At 43.5% G+C, this 10,279-nt stretch overlaps 1 protein-coding gene across 1 annotated transcript; it reads left to right on the top strand.

Moving 5' to 3' along the window:
• The first annotated feature begins 63 nt into the window (after positions 1 to 63).
• On the top strand, positions 64 to 2,685 carry LOC139471063 (uncharacterized). The gene is made up of 2 exons (XM_071253366.1): positions 64 to 96; positions 349 to 2,685. The coding sequence occupies exons 1-2, from the start codon at positions 64 to 66 to the stop codon at positions 2,683 to 2,685; spliced, it is 2,370 nt and encodes a 789-aa protein (XP_071109467.1).
• Positions 2,686 to 10,279: the final 7,594 nt, after the last annotated feature.

Below are 10,279 nucleotides of genomic sequence, written 5' to 3'. Positions count from 1 at the left end.
TAAAAAGCTATCTTTGTGTATGTGTTTGATTTTCACGACAGCGGCGCTCTCGAACGTGACAGTATGATGACATACGTCAGACAGCACGTCGATATGGTATGGAAATGCTGAGAGACATCGTGATGGATAGAACACTACTTGTCACTCAAACTGCGTATATCAGTCGGTGCTCATGCATCCACGTTTGACGAAAAAGCATTGCGTTATGTGATTCTATCGCTACGGGTGTGAAAAATAAAAACAAAATATGAATCAACACTCAAGAACGCTTTGCATTTGAAAACTTTAGTTCATGAACTTCTAGTTTATTAAGAAATTTATTAATCTTCGTCAATCATTCGATTACAGTGTGACACACGGGCATGGCAGCAGAGATGGCTGACAGTAGAGGTGTCTGTGACAGTAGATGTGTTTGTGAATATAGAGGTGTCTGTGACAGTTAAGTTGTCTGTGACAGTAGAGGTGTCTGTGATAGTAGAGTTGTCTGTGACAGTAGAGTTGTCTGTGACAGTAGATGTGTTTGTGAATATAGAGGTGTCTGTGACAGTTAAGTTGTCTGTGACAGTAGAGGTGTCTGTGACAGTAGATGTGTTTGTGAATATAGAGGTGTCTGTGACAGTTAAGTTGTCTGTGACAGTAGAGGTGTCTGTGATAGTAGAGTTGTCTGTGACAGTAGAGTTGTCTGTGACAGTAGATGTGTTTGTGAATATAGAGGTGTCTGTGACAGTTAAGTTGTCTGTGACAGTAGAGGTGTCTGTGATAGTAGAGGTGTCTGTGACAGTAGAGGTGTCTGTGATAGTAGATGTGTTTGTGAATATAGAGTTGTCTGTGACAGTTAAGTTGTCTGTGACAGTAGAGGTGTCTGTGATAGTAGAGTTGTCTGTGACAGTAGAGGTGTCTGTGACAGTAGATGTGTTTGTGAATATAGAGGTGTCTGTGACAGTTAAGTTGTCTGTGACAGTAGAGGTGTCTGTGATAGTAGAGTTGTCTGTGATAGTAGATGTGTTTGTGAATATAGAGGTGTCTGTGACAGTTAAGTTGTCTGTGACAGTAGAGGTGTCTGTGATAGTAGAGTTGTCTGTGACAGTAGAGGTGTCTGTGACAGTAGATGTGTTTGTGAATGTAGAGGTGTCTGTGACAGTTAAGTTGTCTGTGACAGTAGAGGTGTCTGTGATAGTAGAGTTGTCTGTGACAGTAGAGTTGTCTGTGATAGTAGATGTGTTTGTGAATATAGAGGTGTCTGTGACAGTAAAGTTATCTGTGACAGTAGAGGTGTCTGTGATAGTAGAGTTGTCTGTGACAGTAGAGTTGTCTGTGACAGTAGAGTTGTCTGTGACAGTAGAGTTGTCTGTGACAGTAAAGTTGTTTGTGACAGTAGATGTGTCTGTGACAGTAGAGATGTTTGTGAATATAGAGGTGTCTGTGACAGTAAAGTTGTCTGTGACAGTAGAGGTGTCTGTGATAGTAGAGGTGTCTGTGATAGTAGAGGTGTCTGTGACAGTAGAGGTGTCTGTGATAGTAGAGGTGTCTGTGACAGTAGAGGTGTCTGTGACACTGGAGGTGTCTTTGATAGTAGAGGTGTCTGTGATAGTAGAGGTGTCTGTGACAGTAGAGATGTCTGTGATAGTAGAGATGTCTGTGACACTGGAGGTGTCTGTGATAGTAGAGGTGTCTGTGACAGTAGAGATGTCTGTGATAGTAGAGGTGTCTTTGATAGTAGATGTGTCTGTGATAGTAGAGATGTCTGTGATAGTAGAGTTGTCTGTGACAGTAGATGTGTCTGTGATAGTAGAGGTGTCTGTGATAGTAGAGGTGTCTGTGATAGTAGAGTTGTCTGTGACAGTAGATGTGTCTGTGATAGTAGAGGTGTCTGTGATAGTAGAGGTGTCTGTGATAGTAGAGATGTCTGTGATAGTAGAGATGTCTGTGATAGTAGATGTGTCTGTGATAGTAGAGGTGTCTGTGATAGTAGAGGTGTCTGTGACAGTAAAGGTGTCTGTGATAGTAGAGATGTCTGTGATAGTAGATGTGTCTGTGATAGTAGAGGTGTCTGTGATAGTAGATGTGTCTGTGATAGTAGAGATGTCTGTGATAGTAGAGATGTCTGTGATAGTAGATGTGTCTGTGATAGTAGATGTGTCTGTGATAGTAGAGATGTCTGTGATAGTAGAGATGTCTGTGATAGTAGAAGTGTCTGTGAAAGTAGAGGTGTCTGTGATAGTAGAGGTGTCTGTGACAGTAAAGGTGTCTGTGATAGTAGAGATGTCTGTGATAGTAGATGTGTCTGTGATAGTAGAGGTGTCTGTGATAGTAGAGGTGTCTGTGATAGTAGAGGTGTCTATGATAGTAGAGGTGTCTGTGACAGTAAAGGTGTCTGTGATAGTAGAGATGTCTGTGATAGTAGATGTGTCTGTGATAGTAGAGGTGTCTGTGATAGTAGAGTTGTCTGTGATAGTAGAGTGGTCTGTGACAGTAGAGGTGTCTGTGATAGTAGAGTTGTCTGTGACGGTAGAAATGTCTGTGACAGTAGAGGTGTCTGTGACAGTAAAATTCTCCGTGACAGAACAAAACAGGAAAACGGGACATGACGTTGACAGTCACGTGACAAGTGACTGGCGTTACTACATCACTTCAATCATCAGTTACAAATACTCCCATGTCGTCATGGTAACGTGTGTCAGCTAAAGACTCATTACATACGCCCTGAAAATGTATTGCGACATGGAATAATACGATTTGCGATGATTCCCTAACAAACACGTAAAAGACCATGAGCTGAACTAGAGGCGGGTGGGGCCGTGGCGCTGTTACTTCACACTGACCTGGGCTTATGTGGAAGGATGACACCATCAGTGGAACATCAGGCCTCGGGACATACTGTATACAAACAACATTCTCTTAAACCCTGTTCATGTACAAAGACGGGGCGAGCAGAGAAAATGTGTTTAGTTCGCAGTGTCATCAAATCAAACATGCGATTGTGTGTACCAACTGTTGTTTATTTTTGTCCCGGCCATTTGCTTTATATGTGCTGGATATATGCTTATAACGAACTACGGTTAAAACGAACTTAACTTAGTGGTATATTTTAGTTCGTTATAACCGTATAGCGTTACCTATCTACCCAACTGTGCTATGTATCACTGACGACTAACATATAGTCCACGAAAGAAATTTATATATAAGCGAACTCTCCGGTATTAAGGAACTCTCAAGTCTTATATTCAGAGCTGAAAAGAGGGTAACTTTAGCTGCTAGATCTGTGTGACATGGGGTGATTGTGTGGTTGTAGGAAACACCAGCATCACTGTAGTCGGACATGGGGGAAGTGTGTGGCTGTAGGAAACACCAGCATCACTGTAGTCAGACATGGGGGGGATGTGTGGTTGTAGGAAACACCAGCATCACTGTAGTCGGACATGGGGTGGATGAGTGGTTGTAGGAAACACCAGCATCACTGTAGTCGGACATGGGGGGAATGTGTGGTTGTAGGAAACACCAGCATCACTGTAGTCGGACATGGGGGGGAATGTGTGGTTGTAGGAAACACCAGCATCACTGTAGTCGGACATGGGGGAATGTGTGGTTGTAGGAAACACTAGCATCACTGTAGTCGGACATGGGGTGGATGAGTTGTTGTAGGAAACACCAGCATCACTGTAGTCGGACATGGGGGAATGTGTGGTTGTAGGAAACACCAGCATCACTGTAGTCAGACATGGGGTGAATGTGTGGTTGTAGGAAACACCAGTATCACTGTAGTCAGACATGGGGGAATGTGTGGTTGTAGGAAACACCAGCATCACTGTAGTCGGACATGGGGTGGATGAGTGGTTGTAGGAAGCACCAGCATCACTGTAGTCGGACATGGGGGAATGTGTGGTTGTAGGAAACACCAGCATCACTGTAGTCAGACATGGGGGGGGAATGTGTGGTTGTAGGAAACACCAGGATCACTGTAGTCGGACATGGGGGAATGTGTGGTTGTAGGAAACACCAGCATCACTGTAGTCGGACATGGGGTGGATGAGTGGTTGTAGGAAACACCAGCATCACTGTAGTCGGACATTGGGGGAATGTGTGGTTGTAGGAAACACCAGCATCACTGTAGTCGGACATGGGGGAATGTGTGGTTGTAGGAAACACCAGGATCACTGTAGTCGGACATGGGGGAATGTGTGGTTGTAGGAAACACCAGTATCACTGTAGTCGGACATGGGGGAATGTGTGGTTGTAGGAAACACCAGCATCACTGTAGTCAGACATGGGGGGAATGTGTGGTTGTAGGAAACACCAGCATCACTGTAGTCGGACATGGGGGAATGTGTGGTTGTAGGAAACACCAGCATCACTGTAGTCGGACATGGGGTGGATGAGTGGTTGTAGGAAACACCAGTCTCACTGTAGTCGGACATTGGGGGAATGTGTGGTTGTAGGAAACACCAGCATCACTGTAGTCAGACATGGGGGGAATGTGTGGTTGTAGGAAACACCAGCATCACTGTAGTCAGACATGGGGGGAATGTGTGGCTGTAGGAAACACCAGTCTCACTGTAGTCGGACATTGGGGGAATGTGTGGTTGTAGGAAACACCAGCATCACTGTAGTCGGACATGGGGGGAATGTGTGGTTGTAGGAAACACCAGCATCACTGTAGTCGGACATGGGGTGGATGAGTGGTTGTAGGAAACATGCGTCTTTGACATTATTCGGGGAGGACACCAGAATGGCTGATTAATATTTGGTGGCGTCTATTGTTAGACAGGATTATTTTAGCAAACATTATGGGAAGGTAGATGTCCACTTCCTTCCGAAACAATTCAAGGCGAAACACCACTTCCCTGTTGTACAGAAAACACAACTTAATATGCTTTGCATGTAATGCAAGCGCAGCATACAACCATTTAAATACATATCTATGTATATGTCAAGGTAAATTGTCAATGTAATTATTTCTTTGCAGAGTAGAATAGGCTGTGTGTGTCACATGAAATGTCCCCCACCCTAACTGTTGTCATTTCAAAATATAGCTGGCGGCACTTTATCTCAGTTAAGGCCACAAAAATAAGACCAAAGATTTTTTTAAACTAACTATGGCGTCGATCACTCACGTTAAATGTTACAAAGACCTTATTTCATGGTAGAAATAACTATAGTTCTTGACATGAGAGGTATACACATGTTTAATACAGTCTATCCCCTCTCTTACCTTCTAAAAGGCTAATACACAGATTCCATTTTGTGGATGGAAACATGAAAGACCATAATAAAGGCTGCATGCTAGCCATGTGTTAAGTAATTGCGTTGTCAATCTCATCCAGTTCGGGATCAGGGGTCACCAAAATCGGGTCGATAGTCTGTCAAGCGGAATTACCCGGCAAGTGACAAGGTGCTACTTACCGAAAGACTAGTTCGGAGTTGGCGAACCTTTCGCGACACTGCGCATTAATCAAAATTTTATTGTGTCAGAGGGCTTCACCTCATGGCACCTGTTCTTTAATTTGGAGAAATTGCATGGATATTATATCATATTTGAAGCATCGCTAAAACATAAAAGGCTTAAAATGTTAAAAGGTTTTATATGTTGTTGAACTTGGTGTGTGTGCATGTGAAACTGTGGCGATACATGACAATGGGTTCGCAATTTTTCAACGTGAAGTCACGCAGATGTCAATGCTGTTGTTGCCGTGGTTGTATATAGATATATGGTAGCCGTGGTGTTTGAAACAGTAGTAGTAGGCTAATAATTGTAGAAGTAGATGTAGTGGTATTTACTGTAGATGTTGTTGTAGTTGTGCCAGTAGTAGTTGTTGATACAGTTGTAGTGATATGTCATAGTACTTTGATGTAATGTTTAAAACAGCAGTTGTGTTATAAATTAATAATAATAATAATAATAATAATAATAATAATAGTAGTAGTAGTAGCAGTAGTTGTAGTAGTAGTAGTAGTAGCAGTAGTAGTAGTAGTAGTAGTAGTAGTAGTAGCAGTAGTTGTAATGATACTAGAGTAACGTTTACTGATAGATGTTGTTGTGTACAAGAAGGAGTAATGCTGCAGTTGGGTATTGGTAGAAACAGCATTAACAGCAGACAAATAGAAATGGTAGCAGTATTGATAATAAAAGATTCGTATTTAATGGTAGTTTTAGAATGGTGGTAGAAGAAGTAACAGTAACCATGGTAACTGTACAAGAAGACTGGGATGTTGTCAAAGTGGAAGAAGTTATGGTACAAGAAACATAATTAAATGTAATATTAGTTGTCATGGTAACACTAGAAGCAGCGGAAGCAGTATCAGGAGTAATGTCCCAGTATCAGTAGTCAGGAAGATAGTAGCATTTGAAGTGAGAGACAGTGGTAGAAGCAATCTCAGTTACCACGGTATAGGAAGGGACACAATGGAAAATAGCAATTTGTATCGGTTGTTGTTTTCCGCCGCACTCAATAGTCCGTCTACATGACGACAGTCTGTAAGTAAAACTGTGGAGACAAACCGGCGATTGACGTTACGAGCACACACCTACGCCATCGAAGTGCTTCGACACTGTATCAACCAAGTCACCGGGCCTGACCATTTCGATCCGTTATGTCACCCCTTGGTCAGGGACCTACCCAACGGCGTGGTATGAGTCCTAGTTCCATGTAGCGACAGCTGTAGTGCTTCCTTGTTATACAGCTGTATACAAAGCACCAGTCGGTGTTGATAGTCGCTGTGGTGGTGAGTGTGTCGTAATATTTGGCAGTAAAGAGTTAATCTGTCTGGCCGGGGTCAGTCGGGTCTTAATTTCATCATTCATTTGGTCAGGAACGGTCACAGACAAACTAGTGGTCAATAACAGTGAGCGCCCAACCGTGACGTCAGGTTACGGTGGCTCAGACGAACTGACACAAGGCGATCCACAGACCACAGATGCTGCAACCGTCGGATGTACGGGACATTCTGCTTGCTATCAACTTTGAGTTGTTTTATGTTGTTTTTGTTCGAAAACTTTTTTGTGTGCGTCAGTCATATTGGTACCGTATCAATCTCAATGTCAATAGGAGAGTCAGCTATACCAACACAAGCTCCCTACCTAATTATCTCAATTGCTGGCAATGCTTCATTTCAGATGAAAGCAGACGAGTTGACTATCTTGCACCCACTCCCGTGTCAAGTACGCAGCCCAAACGCTGTCGGCACAGAGCATTGTTTCCTGGCGATTCATATTAATTTTCCCTCTTGACTTAATTATACAGATACTGTTTCCTTTAAGAAGAAGATAAGTCTGTGATGTGTGACACAAGCCGGATATAGGAAACTGTAGATGGTTTCTAATACTCATTCGTTTTATTTCTCAAACAGCCATAAAAAGACGAGAAATATGCCGCAATTCTCGCCTGTTACCACTCCATGTCGACTGCACCGTAGGGAATATAAAACTCACACCACACAGCGCTGAATACCGGCATGAAACATGTAGATATCGGCTGTTACACGTCTTCATGCAGGGCATATAAAATAGCTATGTTATCCGTGATTGAGGTTTCTTCATCTCATGAAGACATAATTTCCGTGTGGTCATATTTTCTCGAAAAACAAATACAAAACAGACCGTTCCATAACTCCGAGAGAATATATCTGGTCAATTTCATATATGAGATAGGGCCTTGAATAGCCGTGGAAGTTACAGAAAGGGCGTGTAGATTTCGACTTGGTGAAACAGGAGAAATACTGCACATGTCAGGGGCCCAGATAAGTGCTACAGAATTGATAGATTAGCAAATTATCAGTGTTGCTGTAAAGCGGAAACCCTATGTGGGCCTTACGTAATTACTCAGACCATATACACAGCGCATGCGCGGATTCTTTAAAGATATATGTAGGTGAATACAATTATCTTTAGCCGATTGTGGAGGGAGCGCAATCTAGCGCACGCTATTCATATATACTTTTGTATTGAAACATTCTCCTTGTCCGGAATCATACGAGGGGTACTACAATGCAGTGGAGCACTCACTAGGTAACACAACCCAGTGGAGCACTCACTAAGTAACACAATCCAGTGGAGCACTCACTAGGTAACACAATCCAGTGGAGCACTCTCTAGGTAACACAATCCAGTGGAGCACTCACTAGGTAACACAATTCAGTGGAGCACTCACTATGTAACACAATCCAGTGGAGCACTCACTAGGTAACACAATCAAGTGGAGCACTCACTAGGTAACACAATCAAGTGGAGCACTCACTAGGTAACACAATCAAGTGGAGCACTCACTAGGTAACACAATCAAGTGGAGCACTCACTAGGTAACACAATCCAGTGGATCACTCACTAGGTAACACAATCCAGCGAAGCATTCACTAGGTAACACAATCCAGTGGAACACTCACTAGGTAACACAATTCAGTGGAGCACTCACTAGGTAACACAATCCAGTGGAGCACTCACTAGGTAACACAATCCAGTGGAGCACTCACTAGGTAACACAATTCAGTGAAGCACTCACTAGGTAACACAATCCAGTGGAGCACTCACTAGGTAATACAATCCAGTGGATCACTCACTAGGTAACACAATCCAGTGAAGCACTCACTAGGTGACACAATCCAGTGAAGCACTCACTAGGTAACACAATCCAGTGGATCACTCACTAGGTAATACAATCCAGTGGAGCACTCACTAGGTAACACAATCCAGTGGATCACTCACTAGGTAACACAATCCAGTGGATCACTCACTAGGTAACACAATTCAGTGGAGCACTCACTAGGTAACACAATCCAGTGGAGCACTCACTAGGTGACACAATCCAGTGAAGCACTCACTAGGTAACACAATCCAGTGGAGCACTCACTAGGTAATACAATCCAGTGGATCACTCACTAGGTAACACAATCCAGTGGATCACTCACTAGGTAATACAATCCAGTGGATCACTCACTAGGTAACACAATCCAGTGGAGCACTCACTAGGTAACACAATCCAGTGGAGCACTCACTAGGTAACACAATCCAGTGAAGCACTCACTAGGTGACACAATCCAGTGAAGCACTCACTAGGTAACACAATCCAGTGGAGCACTCACTAGGTAACACAATCCAGTGGAGCACTCACTAGGTAACACAATCCAGTGGATCACTCACTAGGTAACACAATCCAGTGGAGCACTCACTAGGTAACACAATTCAGTGGAGCACTCACTAGGTAACACAATCCAGTGAAGCACTCACTAGGTGACACAATCCAGTGAAGCACTCACTAGGTAACACAATCCAGTGGAGCACTCACTAGGTAATACAATCCAGTGAAGCACTCACTAGGTAACACAATTCAGTAGAGCACTCACTAGGTAATACAATCCAGCGAAGCACTCACTAGGTAACACAATCCAGTGGAGCACTCACTAGGTAACACAATCCAGTGGATCACTCACTAGGTAACACAATCCAGTGGAGCACTCACTAGGTAACACAATCCAGTGGAGCACTCACTAGGTAACACAATCCAGTGGAGCACTCACTAGGTAACACAATCCAGTGGAGCACTCACTAGGTAACACAATCCAGTGAAGCACTCACTAGGTAACACAATCCAGTGGAGCACTCACTAGGTAACACAATCCAGTGGATCACTCACTAGGTAACACAATCCAGTGGATCACTCACTAGGTATCACAATCCAGTGAAGCACTCACTAGGTAACACAATCCAGTGGATCACTCACTAGGTAACACAATCCAGTGGAGCACTCACTATGTAACACAATCCAGTGGAGCACTCACTATGTAACACAATCCAGTGGATCACTCACTAGGTAACACAATCCAGTGGAGCACTCACTAGGTAACACAATCCAGTGGAGCACTCACTAGGTGACACAATCTAGTGGAGCACTCACTAGGTAACACAATCTAGTGGAGCACTCACTAGGTAACACAATCCAGTGGATCACTCACTAGGTAACACAATCCAGTGGAGCACTCACTAGGTATCACAATCCTGTGAAGCACTCACTAGGTAACACAATCCAGTGGATCACTCACTAGGTAACACAATCCAGTGGATCACTCACTAGGTAACACAATCCAGTGGAGCAATCACTATGTAACACAATCCAGTGGAGCAATCACTAGGTAACACAATCCAGTGGAGCACTCACTAGGTAACACAATCCAGTGGAGCACTCACTAGGTAACACAATCCAGTGGAGCACTCACTAGGTAACACAATCCAGTGGAGCACTCACTAGGTAACACAATTCAGTGGATCACTCACTAGGTAACACAATTCAGT

The sequence above is a fragment of the Haliotis cracherodii genome, unplaced genomic scaffold (genome assembly GCF_022045235.1).
Source record: "Haliotis cracherodii isolate W230 unplaced genomic scaffold, xgHalCrac1.p SCAF_21, whole genome shotgun sequence".
In the NCBI taxonomy this organism is placed as follows: Eukaryota; Metazoa; Mollusca; class Gastropoda; order Lepetellida; family Haliotidae; genus Haliotis; species Haliotis cracherodii.
The sequence above is the reverse complement of the archived record's forward strand: the minus strand, read 5'-3'. Positions and strand labels throughout refer to the sequence as shown.